Here is a 23,168-nt window from a genome sequence, read left to right on the forward strand (position 1 = left end):
TGGATGAGTGCAATTTAAAAAAAGACAGCAAATGATGACCAGGACATGTAGCAAAGGGATGTTTAATGATTTCTTTGGACAATGAAATGCACATGTCCATTGTTGATGTAATACAAATAAGAGAATAAGAAAATCAACAACTTGGTATTGTGTCAGCATTCCCAGCTCAATTTTATTTCTTGTTTGATGTTAAACTAAAGATTCAAAATGGAGCAAGACAAGATGTCTGGAGTGTCACGCAAGGACTGACCAGTAGGGGGAGAGCCAGCTCTTACTAAGAAAAAAAAAAAAAAAACTAGAAAAAAAAACAAAAAACTGAAGAACTAGTGAGTCAACCTACACTTGTGCATGAGTAACTGCGATGCCCTGTTCCACTCATGTACCCTTGGCACCTGCGTTTCCATCAGAGAAAAGTGAAACGTGGAAACCGTTCCAGTCCCATGCTCAACGTGTAGGCAAAAGAGGATCTGGAGCGAGCCGATGCAAACACAAACAAACTTAGCTGAGAATGCGCACACACACACGCACACACACACGCACACACACACACACACACACACACACACACACAGACAGCTGAGCTCATGAGCAGATTAAATAAAATTATCACTTTAAATAAAAGCTTTATCAAATTACACTGAAATGTTGATGATCATTGCCGTCTTGGCACGATACGAAAAATCCCTCGCAGCACCATTTAAATTTTTATATAATTACAGAAGTCAGGACATGTTTAGGTTCACCCCCATATTTGAATGAAAGCCACAAAAACGTGTCGAATGACGTTTAGATTTTAAATTATAAAATGTACCACAGTTCTTCATTCTCAACAAAGCGGGTGGGAGTTCAAGCTGCTCGAAAGGGGAGTGAAGGAGACGGCTTTTTTTTGTTTTTCAGTCGTCAAATTAAGCCTTTAAACTTCACTGAGCCAAACCTAAGGTGAACTTTTCTTCTTTCTGAACACTGAGTAGGTCTGCAGTCGAAACATTTGGCAATGGTTCGGAAGGATTTGGCCAGTTCATTGGAGGATATACAATAAATAATCGATAGTGGTTTTTACTGACGAGTTTTAAGTGTTCAACCTGAGATTTGAGTCTTTTCAAGGACAGTCAGTTCATAACAGAAATTAACATTCATCCTTCATGCTAAGAAAGTCTTATTAGAGACGCTGAATTAAATCATTTACGACTGGGTACCTTACTGCATTGCTTCTTCTAACATGATTTAATTATTGCTATTAAAATTCCATTTCCTTTCCAGTAGCAAGTAAACCCCCACCCTATCACATGTAGTCTGGTTGGATGGGAATGCCGTATCGAGTGGTGAGTCTTGGTCCCCTACATCGCACGAGGATGCAGTGAAAGAGTCAGAATGAGTCGGGCGAATGAAAAAAAAAGGTGGGTAGAACTTGATCTGAGGTGAATGGAAAGTGCAGTGATCAAGTCGACGTGAGCTGTAAATGCATACATTTCATACATTCCTCTGCAGCTCAGTGGCTGGGCAGTCGGGCCTCACATCCCTTCACAAAAAAAAACAAAAAAAACAAACCAATGTAAGACTTTAACAATGGGTATTCACAGACACAGACTGTGTAGTGTGCGTTTGTGAAAAGGGAGAGGGAGGGGGAGATAGAGAGAGAGAGAGGTGGAGTGAATGATTGCATCAAGTGCTAATATATCATGACAGTACATGTACTTGATCTATAAAAAACTACCTTGGTACTGAACACTGACCTCTTTCTAACAAATAATCTGGTATACAACATTTACAAAATGAACATTGTAATAGTGTGATATTTATAATATATATGCTACTGCCTTCCTCTGGTTCTCTGCATTTTTAAACCTCTGAGTACATTAGCGCCATCTTATAACTCTTACACAGTAAAGCGTACACACCACACCCGACGAGTGGCAGCCTAATACAAATAGAGAACAGGAAGACTCTGTGGACAGTGAGTACACCTGCATGTGTGTCCTGAGTGTGTGTGGATGGTAGCTCAGCTCGTAAACCAGGCAGCCACAACTTGCCGGTAGACTCAGCAGTGAAGGGAGTTTTTTTTAAGAGAGTAAACTTCTGGGATACCAAGATTCTTCAGCTCACAAGGTACAGGATGTCCTTATCCAAGATACTTGCACATTTAAGACAGTCTTGATATACTTTAGGAGATAATAATTATTATAATGTCAATAATAACAATAATAACAATAGTATTAAACATCTGTCAATGTTATTTTTCTGTCCCACGGAAGCCGGGTGATGGTCTGCATTATTCTGGATTGTTGCCCTGTTGATCCCACGTTTCTCCTGTGCCGCCGTGAGGGATCGGCCTCTGTGCATCCGTTGTACGTCTGTGTGTTCGCCTCAGATCTGTTTTGTGTGTTTGTGTCAATGAATGTCTAAAGTGAGTCAGGTTTTTTTTTTTTTTGTTCGTTTTTTTTTTCTTTCCCCCCCCCTCTCCCCTCCTCGATGATCGATGCTGGTTCGCTCTCAGAGGCGGGTCTGGGCCTCGGGGACGTAGATTTCGATGCTGTCGGCGCTTTCCGTGGCGGAGTTCTGTCGTACTGAAGCCGCGCGCTTCGCCGCCATCAGCCGTTTTCGGGCTTCTTGCCGCTGCTTGTCCACGGCCGAGTCCACGCTCCTGTCCTTCCCCGCGGACAGTTTGGGCTTGGACTGCTTCTTTGGCACAGAAGATGGAAGCTGCTTGTTTTCATCCTGAGGAAATCGTGTCAAGAAGGAAGAGGAGTCAGATAACGGCGAGGAACGAGCTAAAAACAGCCTCAGTGCTGTTTCCACAGGGTTATTTGTAAGATATCTTGAGAGTATCTTTATAAAGTTATGTGAGTAGACTTCAATATTAAAAGTTTATGTAGAGATAAACTGATCTATGCTTGAAAATTATGAAATAATAACTTGTTTTATCGAGCCAGAGTTGATAGTTTTACACTGAGTCGTTAAGGGCCTTTGCTGTTTCCTATGGTGGCTTTGTGCTTTATCTCTAGAGATATCTGGTACACTCAGGTGCAGCTGATGTGCACATCCTGAGAACTTCCTGTTGGGACTAGAGCAGAGACAGAGAAGGCCACTTGAGACACACAACAAATGTGTGTAGCTGCTTGTGTTTTCCATAACATATTTTATGAGTCAAGACAAAATTAAGGAAGTTAAAGAAAGACTCTCAGTCGTCTTCTCTATTTCATTTACAGACATTTAACAAACTGACTACACTGCAAATCTCTTGCTCACCACAGTCACTGCACTAAAAAAAAACAGGATGTGAACTCCATATGAAGATCTCTGTGTGCATCACATAATAAATCAAAGCATTTAAACACAATTACTGTGCAGAATATAAAGCACAATTAGGCATCAAACCATCACCTTTTTCTCTAATTTCTCGGGGAGCTGCCAGTTGTTGGCCTTCAGTTGGTAGAGCTCATCAAACTTCATGCTTATGTCTTCTATCGAGAGCTGCAGCAGATCCCAGAAGCCCGCCAGGTCCTGTGCCGTAGGTCGTGGGTTGGCGTTCATGTTCTATGAGGCGGGGCAGAGAAGTGACAGATGAACGGCTTTGACCATATCAGAGACAATTAATCACATCTGTCCCCACACACTCACACACTTCCTGGTGAGGCTCTCTTCAAGCAAATAGATGAAGAGAAAACACATTTGACACCAATCAACTTTCAGATGATTACATTTCAGCAATATTAGACCTGTAATAGAGAGAGTCTGACAAGAAGGAACAGCCAACAATTGAATCAAGTAAAGTGATCATCTATTACAGTAAATCTGACTGACTAAGTAATTGAAGATTTCATGTTTCGGGTTCCTCTAAATGTAATATAATAATAGGAAGTTTGTATTGGACAAATTATGTTGGCCGGACAAAGACAGAAAGCAATTGATATCAATGAGAATTTGAGAGGGTAACAAAAAACATGAAGTAGGGCGGTGTACCAAGAGTGATTCACTCACCAAGTTCTCATTACAGAGGCCTCTGAACTGCTCGAACTTCTGTGTCATGAGGAGCTGAGCGCTGCCTACTGCGCTGCGGATCGTTCCCAACACTACAAAAAGAGAGAAGAACATGAAAAATCACCAACAAGCTGAGGGATGAGCGGATTGATCGGTCGCTGATCGACGTATCTAGTCGCCAATCAGATCATCAGATGTGTTTGATACTCTGACTGTGATGTGTAGAGTACTTCCACCTCTCATCTTTATTCAATGTCTCAGCCTCAAAAATAAAACACGATGGCCTTGTGGAAGTTTAACAAAGTGTGTGAGGGCAGAGTACAATGTATGTTATTTGTAATGCATGACAAAAATAAAGAGTACAGGCCAGTCCCACTCATAGATGACTGGTACTGTACAAGAATGAAACATTGAGAGGAGGACATAAAAGGCTGCTGCTGCTGCTGCTACTTTGAGTAAAGCCACGAGTCCTTTTGCACTTAAGAGATGCCGTGAATAAAGGGTTAGAGAGCTACATGAAGACACGGGAGGGGTGACGGCGTAGGATTTATGCCTGTTGTCTAGTAATGAAATATTTATCACAACATTTACTATTCAACAGCAACAGTAAATCATTTCCTTAGCAGTAGTCTTTTAACTCAATCTGAGGGAGGACAACAAATGACTTTTATTCAGCTATTTTGCGCCTAATATTTGCATGTAAATGGAAATTCATAATTCAGGTCGACGGAGAGCACGAGGAATGATAATCTGATGGAGTCTCTACTGCTAGTCAGCTCTTAGCTCATTCATATTTAAGACACTGCAGAGATAGATCTGCCTAAAAGCCTGAGTGGTATTCTGGGAGAGGAGGAAGTGAAATGACTTGGCGGTGGCTCTATCACTGCTAAAACAAAGCTTACTCCCACTCTAATGAGCAGCATTACTGGGAGTCAATAGCAGTATTGAGTTTGTCCTGCTTGGCCTCATTGTCCAGGGTCAACATCCGTCTGCGAACTTCAGTAATAGGAGCATCAATTCATTTCTTCACATCACTGACTTGACAAGCTGTACTTTTCTACACTGTGCCTCGTTTTTTGGATTCTGTGTTTTCCTTTCGCTGCTATTGTGAAGCACTGACAATGGCCGACCCTGACAGCCCAGGAAAACCAAGACATGATGCTGCCATCAGGTCTGTGATGTAGCCAACTGGGTCACATACAGTATATGCAGCTAACTATCAGTCAAAGTACTTAGAAGTCCCAAATCTACATTATGTACAGATAAATCTCTCCAAATGACAAATGTGAACAGATGCTACATTTTTTGATAGCCAATTAATGTGATTCTGTCACTAACTTTCCTCTGTCAGCATTTCCAGCAGAAATGGGAGGCATTTTAGATGTTGGCGACGTCTTTGGCCAAAAATTATTTTTTGGCCAATTTCGGCCTAAAAGTTTTGGTGCATTTCTACGTGATCAATTCATTTCTTCTGCTGTACTTTTCTACACCTTGTTTTTCTGATTCTGTGTTTTCCTTCCCTGCTGATGATGGAAAACCAAGACATGATGCTGCCATCAGGTATGTGATGTAGCCAACTGGGTCATATACAGTATATGCAGCTAACTATCAGTCAAAGTACTTTGAAGCCCCAAATCTACATTATGTGCAGATGTGAACACATTCTACATTTTTTTGATAGCCAATTTATGTGATTCTGTCACTAACCTTCCTCTGAGATCTTATTGTCTTTGGTCTCCTGCTCCATCTGTTGACACCAGCCCTCCATGCGGCCTGTTTCCGCCTGCAGCAGCTTCAGAAACCAGTTGCCATCTCGGAGGCAAGACGGCGTGCTGGGTGGAACAGTATCTCCGTGGGCGCAGCAGTTTCCGGTCTCCAGGCTGGGGTCTGGCGGGGGCAACGAGGACGGGTCTAAAGCCGGGTCCAGAGTCTCCGGGGTTGAGTTGGATATCCTGGTTGGGGGTGAGGTGTGTTTGAGGGGCTGCTGTTCCATGGCTTTGTCCTGTCCGTTGGGCGCAGAGCTGTTCACCGTTTGACTGTTGGTGCAGTTGGTCGTGTTGTTTACTGTTGGCGCGGCGTCCTGCGGCTCCTGAGGCTCAGTCTCTGTGTTTTGTCTGGAGGCCATGCTGCTGTCCCGGCTGAGACTGCAGAGACACGCACAAACATCAGCTCTTGACGGACGGTCAAATGAATAAGACAATGAAGTGATGCGTCAACCGTATTTCACTGTAACAGTTTGAGGTCAGTGAGTTCAACTGACAGCACTTGATGGCAGATGATGGTGGAGCACCATCTCCTCCACTGAGACACAAAGAGTCAGGAGACTCTGTATTGAGGATGGAGGCAGCGGGGAGATTAGCAACAGATCAGGTATACAACATAGTGGTAAACTGTTGGCTTCAGAGATAATGAGCAGGAGAAAAGGAAGTGAGCTGTCAAACAAATGTGATTAAGGGAAATTATAGTGCTCTGGAAAAGTTTAAATGGCCAGTTTCTCACTACGTTCAGCTCACTACAGTCGAAACAAGAGTAGATAGACATCCATCAGAGAGCTGCGCTGCTGCCAGGCTGACTGCTGAATGACCTTAGCTACTCACTTAGCACTGGCTGCAGATTCACAAGCAAAGTAGTGAGTGTGCTCAGTTGTGAAGGGAAAAGCTACACACAGGACACACAGGCCTGACGGCAGGGTCGAACATCTACATAACAAAATTATGACTGTTATTCCCAGAAATCACAATAGGTTTCTATTTGTCTGTTATAAATAATAAATCATAAATCTTCAATAAAATATCAACAGATAATAGATCAGTATCAGAGTGCAGAGCAGAAACATTTAGTCAAATAATTAAGTGCCATATATTTATATATTTATGCCATGATACCCTTAATCCATTGATCCATTTCTGATTTTGAACATCCCATCTTTGCAACATCTTTATGAAAACTGGACTGGCAGTTGTGAGTGTATACTTACGGCCTGCCGTTCTCCACTTGAACTCCAATTGACTGAAATTTCAGGGGGGCGGCCAAGGGTGTTGGTTCCTCTCTTGGAATAGGATGAAGGCAATCCACCTGAAAAACAAAATGTGATTGTGGGCTTTAGCCTCATTTCTAACCTGGCCTAAATTTATCCAGTGTTTCCTCTACATTCATTTTGAAATGGCGGGCCGCCATTCCTAAATCCTAGCCGCCACTCCTTCAAATATCTTATTCTTTTTTTATTGTCGCCGCCACTCCTTAAAAAAATCCTAGCGGAAACACTGTTATCCCACTATAAAAGTAGACGAATCTCACCTGAATTCCGATTGAGGACAATTTCCTCTTGGGTGCAGTCGGGGCCGGCTCTGGGGTGACACCAGTGCTCAGGGTATCATTTTGGGGCAGGGTAGAAATGAAAGCGGAGGCGGGAATAACAGTGATGGTGGGGGGGAGGTCACGAGGGGCTGGAACAGGAGGCACGGAGCTCGCGGCGGTTGCAGCGGGGACGGCAGCTGGTGGAGGCTGGGTCCCCTTAGCCAGACTGCCCGTGCGGATGCTACAGAGACTGTCGGAGGAGTTGCTGCGTCCTGACTGGCTGTTGACTTCGCTGCCCCGGTCCTGCTGGTCAAGGTATGTGTCCTGGGCCGACTCGGTGCTGCTCTGCAGCGTCACTGAGATGAGGGGCTTGGAGGTGGTGCGCGGTGGGACTGGAGGAGGAGCCTTCCTACTGCCGACTGTTGGCGGAGAGAAGCACAAACAAAAACAGAGAAAGAGAAATGGGTTTAGAGCGAGAAACCACATCAGTTGGTGTCTATTAGGTGCCAGGTATAAAGCCATAAACCTGGCTCATCTGAAAAACAAATGTGCACTTTGCCCTTCTTGCTGCCTCTATTAGTGATGCTCTTCAGGCTACCTCCCATGTTTTGTATAAACCTGCTGGTGGTTGTGTTCCATTGACGTCAGTCTGTCTCTAGGGATCTTTCTTTACATGCCACACCTTCACAGTGCTTTTGCTCTGGGGACTGTCTGACAGGACGACTCTCTGTTCTCTGCTCAAAGCCATTTTCAACCCGACAGTTCCAGGAACGAAAGCTGGGAACTAAAATGTCCTTCTTGTGCTTTTTCATTTTTGCATTTCTCTGGCATCTGAAGCACTGCGAAGCTGGGCCAAACAACACAGATATCCTGTGTAACACGATTGCACAAATCACCACATGTATTGATAACAATCTTTTACACAACATTTACAGTATTTAAAACACAAGTCTGACTACATGTTAAAATCATATCAGTGCACACACAGGGACTGCATTTGTGCTGGGAAATATGCCATATGTTGCAGCTACAATCAATATATTCATAATAACAACAGATCATATTACAGTGTGAGGAGGTTTGCTATCTTAGAGAGTGTAGTCACTGAAATCTGCTGCTCTTGTTTTCATTGTGAAGCTTTATAGGCAGTTTCTGTACTTTTTTCCCATGATCCGACCCACATCTGTACTGTTTTGGTTCACTGACACTGCTCTCACTGCAGTTTCAGCCAAAACAAGTAGCTGTTTGATGCAAAGCATAAAGTCCAACTGTACCAGACAGACATGGTTGTTATTCTTCCTACTTTTATTCATTTATTAGCTATTTTTAATATTTGGTACCACGTTGATTTCTGTGATGCAATGCACATTTGCTCACGCATACATACTACATTTTTTCCCCAATATCGTGAATGATATGATCACCAAACATTAATCATTTCTAAATAATAATGAAACTAAATTCAATTTGACTATTATTTGTGTTAATGATGAACAGACAATTTATTATAAGAGATATAAGTCACTAATGTCTACATATTGTAAACCGTTTAACACTTAATTACACTCTGACCCAGACGAATGAACCTTTGATTCATACATTTTCAAGAGAAACCAAATATAAGGCCCAAAAGGGGATTACTACTAGTGAGTAAGAACAATCTGACTCAGGCACCAGGAATGAGACTGGTGCCTCTTTTCCTGTCATCAGTCTGACTGCAGGGTTGTGGTGGATGATACACAGTTAACTACAGTAAATCAACTCGAGAAACCAAGAAAAACCACAGGCTCTCTCCCAGAATTAGGGGGTGTGTTTGGGCAGAACATATAGATGCTATTTGAACAGCTGGTCCCTCGGTAATCTCTGATTGACAGGGTTGCAAAACACGCAGCAAATACTTTTGCCCCATTACAGCATTCACTCACACATGATGGATAAAATATGTCTTTAAAATTAGCTGACCAAGAAAGGTAATTCAAGAAAATGTAGTGTTTATTCTCTCCGGTAGTGGTTTCAATTTAAATAGCAACCTAACACCCTATAATTCTGAGGGCGCTGCACTTCCATCATCAGCCCGTGAGTCACTGCTCTAGTAAAGCCCACATTCAATCCCACCAACATACACAAACATGGCTGTGGAATCCAGTCCATGTAGTTCATGAGTGACTCGCTCATGCAGCCCTGACCTGCAGTCACAGAGCACATGCAACCAACAACAGCACATCTATTCTGAAAGAATGAGACACTTCTTGCGGTCCTCATAGCACAGATGCATGACATTCCCAAAGTTAATGTGTCCTATTACACCCCGAGTTGTAACACATGCCTCCCATTTGTTGTGTCTGCGTGCGTCTGTTGCGCACAGAGCTATAAAATTAATTCTAAACATTTACACCGTAACAGTTCATCTATTCTGAGCTAAATACCCATGAAAAGTTGACGACACACGTGCTTTTCTCACTCAGATCTACAATAGCACGATTTATGAGCAAAAACAACAACAAATAGGTCACAGCGAAATGGGCTAATTGCAGATTATTTGCACATTTTAGCAAACACTACAGTCCATTTTTCTGTTCCACTGCAATATGTGGTGTGATGTCTGCCTATACAGATTGTGCCAAAAGGTAATTAGTTGATGAAAAAGCTGCCCAGACCCTGGATGTCTGGGTCAGGGCCAGCAAACAGCCTCCTAGCCCAAACATTTCCTCCTTCAGAACCCTAAAGGTCATCCCACCTTCAATCATCCGGTCTTTTGACACAATCAAGGCCTGGCTATTGAACGCATGAATGAACACCAGTGCAAATTAGAGATGTGAATGATTAACTGCTAAATTCCAACGCTGGCTGCCACAGCAGGTCAGCGGCTGGACCTGTGCCGAATTTCTACACTACACACAGCCAGGGAAAACTGTAAGCAACAGAAACTGAGCCTGAAATGTCATAATTGTTTTAAAAGGAACCCCAACTATGATAACTTGTAGGCTGTATAAAATTAATGTTGATATCAGTAATATTTATGTGACACAGAATACATTCCTGATTTTCGTTTTTATACAATTTGAAATGATATTTTCACCGGGAGGTCGCCACTGTAATTGACAGTGACGTCAAATGGTTGCCCGCATATTCCACCGGTCCTGTTTTTTTGATTTTACAGCAACAAATGTGTCGTTTGTCCATCCTTTTCATTTCAAACCCAAACGCAACATTGGTGAGGGTGACAACAACACACAGTACGACTCAATCCGAACCTCAAAATGAAGAAAATCAGATTCATGAGGAGGCGATCGTGGGGCAAAGTGTATAGCAACTGCGTCTCCATGACAAACGAGAGGGAAGGCGTGTGTTGTCGAGAGCTTCAATTTCCAAATCAGCTGTTTCCCAAAACATATTTACGTAGAAGAGAACAATCATGGTTTATTCAGGCCTATAGTAGGGCTGGGCGATATGAGAAAAAATCCTATCACGATAATTTTTTCCATATCAGTCGATATCGATATATATCACAATAGGACTCAAGTCACTGTTTTTGTCAAGCCTAAATGTTCCATCATACTCACAAGTGAGATTTGAAGATATCAGAAGGTTATTTCTGATTTAAATATTTATTTTTCGTCAAAAATTGAACATTTCAGATGTAATGATTAACATATAAAAGCAATGAGACATTATCACTCCGCTGTTCATCTCTCTGCTGCTGCTACAGTCGCTCCGACTGCCTGCTGTCTCCGTGGTTAAAGTTTAGGGTTGTTTACACCTACTGTATTAGAGTTCAATCAATCTGGGTTAATGTAAACATGACGTACCACGTCTTTTCGCGGTCACTCGTTCTCCTCCATTTTTTCTTTCGAGGCAACACTCATTCTCTCTCTCTTTTTACTGGCGATGCCCCGCTGCTGACGCCAGGCTGCAGCAGCCCAAACATTACCACGTGTTGTTGTGCTGTGTACAGTCTTCCTGTGCTGTGTCAATCTAACCTGGTTGGCTCAGCCAGTGGTTCAGCGCGGCGCAACTCTCGTTTTCATTGGCTGTTTCAAAACATGAATGAATGAAACCTATCGACTTTCTATCGACCACGTTTCATATTGCTATTGAGTAAAGTTATATCGCGATATATATCGTTATCGTTTTATCGCCCAGCCCTAGCCTATAGGTAATCATAGTTGGGGTTCCTTTTAAGATAAAGCAACAATGAAACCAATAACAGAGTTAGCAGAAGGACATCGGCCCTGTTTTGAAACAAACTCGGCAGTAGCTACAGCATACATATGAATATCGTGGCGTTTCACTGCACAGAGGCTCATAATACTATCGGAGAGGATATTTACAACTCTGGAAAGTTATGAGGTCTGTCATTTTATCTTCCGTTGCGATGATTGTGAGGCACACAGTAAAAAATACACCATTCACGTCACAAAGTAATCCTGTGGGAATGTGGGTTTGCATGTATTTGACTGGCAAACGCAGCACCTTGCTAGATGATGTTGCGTCGCAGCAAGCTGAGCCAAATCCAAATTTTTCGCCAGACCACCCTGCAGCTTTTAGCTAGAGCACTCTACAATGGCATCCCCACTACGTTATATCATCGCCTCATTCAAATGAATAAGAAGGCTGCCTTTCTTTGTATGGAGAGAGCTGGTTTTAACAGCCTCCCCCTTTCCTTAATGACCTATTAGGTAACATTTAAACAAACTGATACAAGTAGCTGTTGATTGAAGCTCTTCATAACTATGGTGGGTGCTGGCTGCTTACTCTTTTATTATTTGTAATATCATTCTTTGCGTAACATTTTTGATCAACAAGAAATTACAGTTAGCAGACTGTGAATTAAACTAATGCCAACTTTAGTCTGCCATCAGTAGAGTGTGGCAGCATTTCATTGTATATCTTGTCATTGTACGCTCAAGGACCTTTAATTGATAAGAAACAGCTAAACAAGTCAGCACTGTTACATCGGCTGTGCTGCTAAAAATAGCCCACCGACACATGTTTCAATAAATCTTTCACTGAACTTGCTTTTTGCATTAAGATTTCATGATCATTACTTATTGATCAGAAGATCCACAGCTGATAGGAAGTTGCGTAGAATTTCAGTTTTAGTCCAACTATGGTGGGAAACTGGCAGCAAAGCTGTAGGAAGAAGGGAAAAGAAGGATTTTTATTTTATTTTAACATTTTCAAACAGAGGACAGCAGCTGTCTGAGAGCCGTTTATTTGAGAGCCCCAAGAACTTTCTCTCACTGAAAACAATTAGGATCTATTACAACACTGTCAACACCACTATGATGATCACATGTTCACTAAATTGCTTCACTTATGAGAGCTATGCAGTCTCTGACCCAGCATATGCACTGGCTCCATCAACAGGTCTGTCTGAGAGAGATCAGATGACCACTAATGGGCCCTCCACAGCACAGACTAAAACTTGTGTGGACAAGATTGACTAGTTTCAGCGCTGTTGCCATTAGCTGTTTAAAAGAAGAATTAGTTTCTCTGTCATTTTAGGCGACAGAGATTGGCAGATTCTGGTTTGGGATGTAAGAAGTCTTGATTACTGTTGAGCTCATTCCTGAGTGAATTCATCTTACAGTGTGTTAATTAGGCCACAGAGTGCACTTTGCAAGGTAGGACAGTCTGGTTCCACATGCATTTTCTACTAAAGCCCCAAGCTCAATTCACACAAAAGCACAAGTACACATCAAGGCTTTTAAACTGAATTGTAGCTTATTGTGGATCATGAACCTTTGTGTAACTCTGGACATAGGCCAAGTATCATGAAAAGAGGTGGTAGCAGAAGCTCTGTCCAAGATTAGCAGTCTTATTGTAAGGTAGTATGGCAGGCTGACAGGCTGTGGGAGTTGCAGACTGAAAGATTAGCCCAGGACACATGGCTGAGCATGACTTCTGACAAACAGATTAAACACCCAAGGTGCATCAATCAGCAGAATACTGCATATTCAAAAATAAGCAGAAAATTGACTTATGTTTAATTAGCTTCAAAAACTGACCCAAAACTAAATTTCTACTCATACGTTTGCATTATTCATGGGGGGGAATTGGTGAAATTACAAATATACTATATGTGCATAAGCGATTTTGCATCAGAAGTACGTAGCTTTGATGTAATATTAGATAACAAGACAGCTTCAATGAGACCATTTCCTATGACAAAACCAATTAATGGCGCTGCTCACCAGAGCTGCATATAGTCCCCGTGTAAATTAAAATGACGAGTTAATATAAAATATTATAAAGCCTTTTGGTTTACATGCTACTGCTTTTGACTATAACTGATCTGTTTTGATGTATTTATGATTTATATCAACCAAAGAAAATGTGTTTTCCGATGTTGTTACGTCTTAGATTTTCGTGAATAGGAAACAAGCTCAGAAGTGTGAGCAGAAATGGAAAGAAAACCCGTCGGCAGGGGGGACAGACATCATGACAGAGAGTATGATCTGTTAAGACAGAGAGACAGGCAGGCTGCCAGTTAGTAGACAATGCTGACACACTGACAGAAAAAAGTAAACCACTTACACAACACACAGACAATCATAGTGACACTGACAACACCACAAACAGCTTTGATTTCACCGACGGTCAAGCTACTTCTCCGTCACATAGGCTACTACTACTGTGGGTGGCATCCCAAAAGTGAATGTAATAAAAGTTTTAAAAGGCAAAGAGTAGCTTCCCCCGAGACCAGCCATTCAAACCGAGACAAATCATTTAGTCCACCCTTTACACTGCTGGAAACTTGGTTTGTTCATTCTTATCCGCTGTATGCTGATATCCTTAAGACCTCCTGTGGCTCTGACCTGTTGGACTCGGGCAGCAGTCTGCGTTGTGACCTAATCAGCTGACGTAAAGACACAAGACATGTGGCTCTGAGGTCAAACCTTTCGGGATGGGAAACTGGGATACTTCTTGACGCAAGCACACCCGAGCGACTTAAGATTCCCGTTAGATCCAAAACTGTTCAATAACTTTTTAGAAAATGTATTTTTCCAACATCATCATCACATTGATAAAAAAAAAAGCACACAGGCGAGTTATTATCTCAGCTTGAAAGTAACAAGACCATCATGGCTGCAATTAGACACGTGCAATTTATATTTTAGTCTACATCAGGGTGGCTGTGACGACGTGCAACTCTTGTCATGTGGTCAACAAATCAAACTACATGATGAAGTTGAAACCTACCCTAAAAACAACCTAAATACGGCTGCAACTAATGATTACTTTCTTTATCCATTAAATGCTAGTTGATTTTTGACATACCTTTTATTCCACTCAGATTTCCATACCTCCAGGATAATACTATTAGATTGTTTGTTTGGCCAACCAAAACTCAAAATTAACTATCACATTCGACTAAGAGAAGCAGCAATTCCTGAAAAACTGGATGAAGAGACCATTCCCTCTGTAGCCTACCACAAGAACAAGAACATTTATTTCCACCCCAGTAGCTGACAAGCAGTATACATCATTAGTTCAGGAAGTCAAGATGTCTTTACTATGCTGTCTAACCATGTTAAATAATAACTCCACACACACATATCATTAGGAAGCCTGTCTGTTGCAGATTTTACAGTGACATTACAGTTGCTTCGCCCATTCAGTCAAGAGATTACCTCATCAATGAGTGAGAGGAAGAGTGTGTGTAATACTGTGGAGGATGACTCACAGTCTATCCATGGCAATGCACAGACACACCACGTCTTGTGTAATACGGTGAATACAATGAACACGCCTTGTGGCTACTATGAAGTTATAAAGCCAACATATCCGGTGACTCCTCTTGGCCCGTTAAGTTGTCTGATGCATAAGAAAACACCAAATACAGAGTTGTGGTCCCCCCCCAATCGGCAGAAACAATAGTGTGAATGAGCACGGGAAAATGATCCTTCTCTCTGATCCTGTGTGTTTTCTGTAAGCACATCTTTCTTGTGTCAGGTGGTCCGTATAAAAGCCCAGTAGTGTAGTGTCCTAACTGCTGAACTGCAAAGCACTGCACAGGGCAGGAAGCAGATAAATTATTGATTGTGTCCTCAGGTCTGAACACATGGTATCTGGCTACTGAATAAAAATGACACATGAAATTGTTGCCAGAAATAACTGCAACTGCAGCCGAAGTAAAAAAAAAAGAAGAAGAAAGCATTTCATATGGTTTCAAGATTACTACCTGGATCTACTCATACTCTTATGTCATATAAAAGAGGAATACTAAGACACACTGGGAGTCGTTATCATCTGCCAATAAAAAGACAACAACGTGTTAAATTTGACAAGGTACTTTGACCCAGTCAGGAGAAAGCAACGAGATTAAATAAATCACAATCTGTAATCTAAACTGTCAGCTTCGACTTTGTAAATGGGCTGATAGGTGATTCCCAGCTTCCTCCACGCCTCTGGGCTCACATCACTGTCACATGCTGAGACTGGGACGTGAGAAAAGAACCGTCTAATGATACCTCTTTTAACATAATGGTTTGGTATAATTACTGTAATACTCTAACTTAACAGACCAGGTTAAGTGCATTTATAGATACATCTAGGATTGTGCTTTTTTCTTCTTCTCGGTTTTACTGATTCGTGTGACACTAATGGTTTAAACATCTCTAACCCTTTTAACTTAAGATGCAGATACTCAAGAGAGCCACTGGTAGTAGTTTGTAATTACACAGTGTATCAGCCACTGTTAGAAAATATACCTGCCTTTCACAAATGTGACTGGTTCGGTTCGGTTTGGTTAGCCGGGCTAGCCGGTTACTGGGCTGTCCGTGTCCATACTAGGGCTGTTAACGCCTCGGCTACATTTAGCCCGTTGTGCTACCACCACACAGGGTATTTAACGTTGAGTAACGTTAGCCGGAGGCGTTACATAGTAGACGGTGTAAGTGAGCCAACAAAGACACGCTCCCACTCTTGCTTTTTTTTCTTTTTTCTATCTCGTTACCACCGGGCTAACAGCAGCAGCAGCAGCCAGCCAGCCAGCCACGTTACTAACAACTCATATCAGGGGTTCTCCCCCTTTCTTCATCCACGTTAGCTAGCTAACCTACCACCAGACCATTAGCTCGTGTTAGCCTCGCCGTTGCTAAAGCACCGACAACAATAACAACAGCCGACAGTCAGAACAATAACGGCCACTTAATGAAAAGCGACGAAAAACGCCCTTACTGTGTAGTGGTCGGGGTCGAAAATCCTTATTTTCAGTTCATTCATGAAATGCAGACGAGATGCAGACTATAACAGGCAACGGTGTCCCTGCCGTAAGATACACAACGACGCTGTGAAGAAAAGATTTGTAGTACACGCCCTTGACGACGAGGATTGGAAGTCCACGTTTTCCCCGTTTGCCGCTTCTCGCCAGTGATTGGACGGTTGGGCTCATCGAGCTAACCGATGAGCGACGTGATTGGCTCACGACTCGGGGCAACGTTCTCTGTGGATGTGTTCACGGTAGGTGCGCTTCGTTTTGTCTCTAATCGCCGCGGGAACAGACTCAAGTCTAGACAAAAAGATAAACTACAATATAGGAGCGATGAGTGATTTTTTGGATTGATCCTCACACGAGCCACACAAGCGACCTGGCAACAGCGTTTATAAGTAGTCTGTGTGACAGTTAATGCATCTAACCGCAGTGGCAACACAAAATAAAACAACATAATGCTTGTCAATGGGATTAAAGAATATATATATTATATCGGTATATCCCATATTAAAGACTGGATATAGATCTACTCCCCAGAACAGGGTCTCCTGCATATTATTGGATCTATGTAATTTCTGTCATCATAAATTTGCACCACTGAAGTACTAAGATATAAATTATGAAGGATCCATATTGTAGTCATTATTTGTTAAATTGTATTTTAACACCCACCCCACCCCATGTGTCAACTAAAAATAGATTTTTAAGTGACTAAAACAGTGAAATATACCCATCATCGTTTCCTGATGTTTGTTAGTCAAATCACTCGTCAAAACTCCAAATTATCTTGAGTTAATGGTGCGTTCCAGGCAGGCTTTTTAACCCGTAAGTCACGACTTCAAGTCACCAGTTACGAGTTTGTAGCGTTCCAGGCAAGTTACGAGTTACGAACTGGGAACTGGGAGTAGATCGATCTAGTACGAGTTCACAGGTGGGAAGTTACGAGTTTGACTGTACGTTCTAACGGGTAACCATAGGAACAGGTCGGAAAAATACGAGTTACGGGTTGCCTGGAACGCACCATAAGTATGAAAGAAAATTGCGAAAACAAGCAAATGTTTATATTTAAAATCAGAATTTGGTTTGAGAGTTTTGAACGTTTGCTAATAAATAAAATGTAAAAAGAAACAATTCATCAGTTCTCAGAAATGTGGCTGATTCATTTCCTGTCAATTAAACATCTGATTGGTCAATTAATGATTTAAGCCCTATTGATTGGTTTCTGAATGCTTGGCTGGGGAAGTGATCAAAGTGCAGTGTAATGGAGGTTAATGGAGACCCCATAACAGGTTAATCCAGCCATTATCTTCCTGTGTAACAGTTAATGCTATTGATAATTGTTAATTGTAAAAAGTCTAGCAAGGAATCCATACACATGGTCTACTGTGCATAGCAATAGCTGAAAATGCCATAATGTTATGTAATACATTGTAATGTACTGTAATAATGCACATTTGTAAAAGCAAATAAATAAAATAAATCATACATGAAATCTCACCGCATACAATATGAAGCAATAATACATGCAATTGTGTGCAAAAGTTGTGCAGATTTAGGAGGTGAAAAAAGTCAATACAACCCCCTGCAGCAAATGGACATTAAAAATGAGCCTTTCGTCAATTGTTAATTTCCATGTTACTTTTTATTTCATAAACTGAAAAAATTTGAAGGAAAAAAAAAGTTAAATCAGTACAAGCAGCAGTGTGCAAGAGGGAGGGAGTAAGGGGAAGAAATATCAGCATATTGTGGAAGCTAATATCATGCATTAGGTTAGAAAAAGTGAAGGTGAAAGGAGGCAGCAGGCTTCTACAACAGAGCGGTGAGCCGGTGAACAATCAACTACTACAACTACAAAAAACAAGCTGGAGGAGCTCTTTTGGAACGGCCCTCAGTGACTTCATCATTGAAAATCTGTGAGAGATCTTCAATATGCTGTGTGCGCCAGACAGGCTAAAAATATCCCAGAACCTTAGGTGAGGTGAAGAGTGGGTGAAAGGTGATAAATCACCAACAGGAAGACACTTCGCTGCCATTAAAAGCAACTGCAAGCTGTATGGCTTAGTATGGAGCCCCAAACCTTCAGCAAATGACACTTTTATCCAAAGTGACATACAAGTGAGGGACATCACTCAAGCCTCAAGAGCATTAACATTTGATGATGGGCTCATTGTTATTGTCTGTTTGCTGCAGGGGTTGTTTATACTTATTTGCACTTATGTGTCATTTTCCCAGGACTGCCCAAACTTTTGCACACAACTGTAACACGTATATGACTATCCCAGAAAGAAGAGTTTAGTTTAGTATGAGTTGTTTGTATCATTTGGTTGATTGATGTTTTCCACATTTGTGTTTTACATTAATGTTCATATAAGCCAAACTCTAAAGTAGCATTTAATCTAAAAACATGGTAGTAATGCTTTACTTGTTAGAGACATTATTACACATGGTGCCCTGAAAACAAAGACGTGAACTCTGTTACACATTCTAACATTTACTACTAAACGATGAACTTCTGTAAAAAAAAAAAAAAAAAGTACACAAATGTAATAGCAGCAAAATAGCGTCAAAGTTTCAAGTTCTACAGATCACAATAGTTCAGATAACATAAAAAAGTGATTAGTTTTTTTTCCTCTTCAAGCTTTTTCATTTATTCAGTGATTCACAAGAGGGACCTTCTCTCTCCTGCACTTTCCTTGTTAAAACTACAACCACACCCCCTCATTCAGATTGAAGTGTAACCATTCTTTTAATATCTTTTCTATTTTCTACACCTCATGTTTTACACATTTCTAAGTACAGCACATTCTTTCAGCAGAGTTGGCCCAGAATTAAATAAACTAACCCATGCAGAAACAACACCGGAAATAAATTTGACCTGAAGAGAAGACAAATATATGCTGTACTGTCTATTATCAATATGTATTATTATTATTATTTTTCTTATCTAAAAACACAGAGTTTTCTCATTTCTTTATATACTTTATACGTTTTTAATTCTTGTTTTTTTATATTTGATGGATTCCAATGATAGAAAAAAGTGTCTTATCTCCAATTTTCATTTGCTTACAAAATGCAGGGAAGCAGGGTAAATGGATGTGTTGATGATATTTGGCACGTGTTCCCTCCCCCTCGGCTATTTGTAATCTATCTCCAGCAGCTCTGTCCCACCTTGCCCTGTCACTGGTACTCACTGGTGTTGGAGCTGTAGCTATAGCCTGTGGTGGTGGGTGGTGGTGAGTCTGAGTCCACGGAGGCCGTGTCCTCGTCCTGGGAGCAGCCCGCCTGGATCGCCCGCAGGTAGCTGTGGCTGCGAGACCGGAAGCACGTCGGCGCAGGCAGATCCAGAGCCTCCACGGCCTGCGATTCGCCGTCACAGTACGGTACCGAGTGCCCACAGCCCTGCCCACATACCTGAAAGAACGTGTGCAGACTCACACGCTGAGGGCAGAGGGCAGACTGAGAAACATGCATTCACCAGGCCTATACCCAGTGGTGGGGGAAGTACACACACAGGTCTTTAACTTCAGTAAAAAGGACCAATATAATGATGTAAAAACACTCAACTCCTTGATAATAATCCTACTTTAATAATAATACAAGAGTACTATCACAGAAACACTTATTTACAGGAAACAGACTGTGTTATATATGACATTATTTGATGTTTAATACTTTTTAATCACTGTGTAAATAGCATTTTAATATTGTAGCTGTTTTAATTTACATTAAGTCTTATTCTGAAAAGTATCTTGTAACTGTAGCTCTCAGATAGATGGATGATTATTCTCTACCACTGTCTATACATATGAATAAAAATACAGGTGATTCAACTATTAGTTTGAATAAAAAACGACCTCATAGACATGGGTGATGGCTTTTTAAAAATACATATTAAATGGTGTCAAAACAACATCAAATTACGAAAGCCAATACAGAGATGACAAATCTCAGTCCTTGGTTCAGGGCCAGTGTAAAGATATTTCCTGCTGAATTGTCTGAGTTACTCATAATAGCTTTGTTTTTTGCCAGTATTTCTTTGTTGTGAGGATTTATATTGTCATTGTATGATGGGAATATGCAGTGACAGCCGGCGCTATCTGAAACCTTTGATTAAGCACCATGAGAAGACATATAGTAGTATAAACGACCAGTAGTAGTTATTTTTATGTTTGGCATTCTAGTGGAAAATATGAAAGTGCTGTGACTGGCACATAAACGTGAATATAACTCACTCACTCACTCCAAATGTTGTACTTCACTGCCCATCCATGTTTTATTCTGATTGACCTAACTGTCATCTTAAAGGAAACTGAATCCTTCAGTCGTATGATTGATGCGTAAATTCCCATGTACAAAATACAGACTGATGCTCCTCCTTCTCCATAACGGGCTCTTTTCATTAGTGTGTGATTCTGCTTCCTGCTGAAGAAGATATACAACCAGCCTCCTCCACTTTACACCGAGGCATACGTCCCACTTTGAAAATCTGCAAATGCACTCAAACATCTTTTCTATTCCACCAGCTCGCTCCCAACTGGCTTATTCATACACCACCTCTCAGTCAGCGGCCTCAGTAGGCATTATGTACTGTGTATTTAAATATTCTCTCTCAGTGGCTTAAACCTCAGAGTTGTGCCTTTGTATTTTCTGCTCATTTCCTCACGATGATACCACTGATCCTATTCAGTCTTCTTTTCCTGTCTCCCTGGAGTCAGTCTAATTAGCTATTTCTAATATTTGTATTATATTATACTGTGATTGAAAAGTTGGTCGATCGTGACTTAAATCTACACCTCTTGGGTTTAACAGACACACAAGAGTGAATAATCTTTTCCAACCGTATAATAAAACGGTGACATGCTCCCTCTGACAGCAGCACATCTGATAAGTGATGTGTGACAGTAGACGTACCTGAGCGGCCGAGCCTCTGCCCAGTGTGGCAGCGCACTGGCTGTAATCATTGTTCCTGTGGCGAGGGGGGGCCTCCAGCGGGCTCACCAGGCAGTCTAAGTTATCGAGGCTCCGGTTAGTCGACAGCTCTTTCAGGGACGGCAGAGTGCTGCGGAAGTGAAAGGAATAATCAGCCTCTCAAGAGTCAAGAGACCGGAATAAGTGAGGGCTGTGTTTAATTGATGATATCCAGGAGAAAACTTTAAATTACCCTCCCCTGGGTATTTTTTAAAATTAAATAAAATTGAGATGTGCGGATAGTGATATGTGCCAGGGTTTAAAATAGCAGCACAGAGGAAACTTTGGGAGTAAAACTGCACGATATGATTTTATAAATATACCTTCTGAGTAATCTGTGAAAAAAAGATGTTTCCTCTGTTCTGGCTTGCCCCGACGGATACCTGGTGTTAGTGAAAATGTGTGGGCACTATAAGCAGCAGGGTGTGTCAGGGTGAGTGATTTCCATGGAACATTTGCATGGGGCTTGAGGAAGCAGGTAAGAGTAAAACACTAGCACACCACAGTCAGGGTACCTGCAAGGTAAGAAATGGAGCACGAGAGCAGAGAGGAAAAGTACTGGGAGGGTTGGACGTTAACGGTGGAGGAGGGTGGTGGTGGTGGAGGTGGAGGTGGTGGTGGTTGAGGGAGGGTGGGGGGGCAGGTGAGGTTGGGTGGAGGGCCACACTGCCTGCCTACGGATGACACTGACCTCAGATGCTGCATAGAGCATGCACTCTGCAGAGGAGACCACAGATAATCCTCCCGCATGAGAGCGTAGCAACGAGGCCTGTCCGTGTGGATGAAGGGGCAAAACACATGGCAAAAATTTCACCTCCTATTGCTTTTGTAGCGAAAGCAAAAAAAAAAAAGTTGATACTGCATGTCATGTCTTGTCCTCTGTCAGTAAAAGCTGCATCTCTACCTCCAGGTCTAGCTTCATTGAACTTGCAGACAATTGTTTGTGACATGATGCTGCCACCTGCTGACTACCTTTAGGGACATGGAACAAAAAAAAAAAGCTTCTTCCCACTATTTTAACAGCAAATACCCCTTCGGTCCCTATACTTCTGTTTGAATGAATGTGACGTAAAAGAGCACAAACTCAACTATGGCAAAAACAATGAGTATGATAATACAGGTGAGAACTCAAAGTGGGTTTCCTGAGGGACTCACTTGCGTGGAGGCGGCGGCGGCTGCTGCTGCTCGCTCAGGGAGTGCTGGGTGGCCTTCAGGTAGCTCTGGCGACGAGCAGCGGACTTAGGGGACGGTTTGGGGCTTCCCTCCGAGTCCTCGCTGTCCTCCAAGTCTCCCATAGCCTTCACATAGCTGCCACTGCGCATCCTTCGACAGGGGATCTCGGTTCCCTTAGTCCGGCCGCGACCCAAAGTTCCTGCCCAGTCGCCCAGTGGGACCTAGATTATGAAAACACACAGTTGTAAGACTTTTTTTACGTAATATATATTATTATATTAAATTATACTGTCTGATTTAATTTACATTCTTAAAATTTATATTTACAGTATGATTCTACTACTGAATCTTTTTTTTTCTTTTACAATTGATTGTGTATTATTTATAAATTCATTTATAAATGTACTATCTAGATTTGATTTATTTATTAGTGTGCTGCTCTGGCCTACTGGTTTTATGCACACTCTGGAGGCTGAGTGGGAGACACGGGTGGGCACCTTCTTGCTCTCACTGACATTGTAAACATAACATA

The 23,168-nt window shown here is 41.9% G+C and overlaps 1 protein-coding gene across 7 annotated transcripts in view; it reads right to left on the bottom strand.

Annotated features, from left to right (window-relative positions):
* Positions 1-46: 46 nt before the first annotated feature.
* dlgap4a (discs, large (Drosophila) homolog-associated protein 4a) overlaps positions 47-23,168 on the bottom strand; it is a 108,084-nt gene continuing 84,962 nt past the window's right edge. For 3 of the 7 annotated variants that reach the window (XM_085782513.1, XM_085782514.1, XM_085782512.1), the window contains 10 exons: positions 22,619-22,857; positions 22,155-22,232; positions 21,407-21,554; positions 19,687-19,933; positions 7,276-7,694; positions 6,956-7,053; positions 5,686-6,122; positions 3,979-4,070; positions 3,382-3,534; positions 47-2,715 (listed from right to left, as the gene is read on the bottom strand). In XM_085782513.1, coding sequence (XP_085638639.1) covers positions 2,491-2,715; positions 3,382-3,534; positions 3,979-4,070; positions 5,686-6,122; positions 6,956-7,053; positions 7,276-7,694; positions 19,687-19,933; positions 21,407-21,554; positions 22,155-22,232; positions 22,619-22,857 — 2,136 coding nt within the window. In that variant the 3' untranslated portion in view covers positions 47-2,490. The remainder of the gene's footprint in view (positions 2,716-3,381; positions 3,535-3,978; positions 4,071-5,685; positions 6,123-6,955; positions 7,054-7,275; positions 7,695-19,686; positions 19,934-21,406; positions 21,555-22,154; positions 22,233-22,618; positions 22,858-23,168) is intronic. The other 4 variants (XM_085782518.1, XM_085782516.1, XM_085782515.1 and 1 more) reach the window with 3 other exon arrangements.

This window comes from Trachurus japonicus, chromosome 7 (assembly GCF_045865225.1).
Source record: "Trachurus japonicus isolate A0001 chromosome 7, Traja_1.0".
NCBI lineage: Eukaryota > Metazoa > Chordata > Actinopteri > Carangiformes > Carangidae > Trachurus > Trachurus japonicus.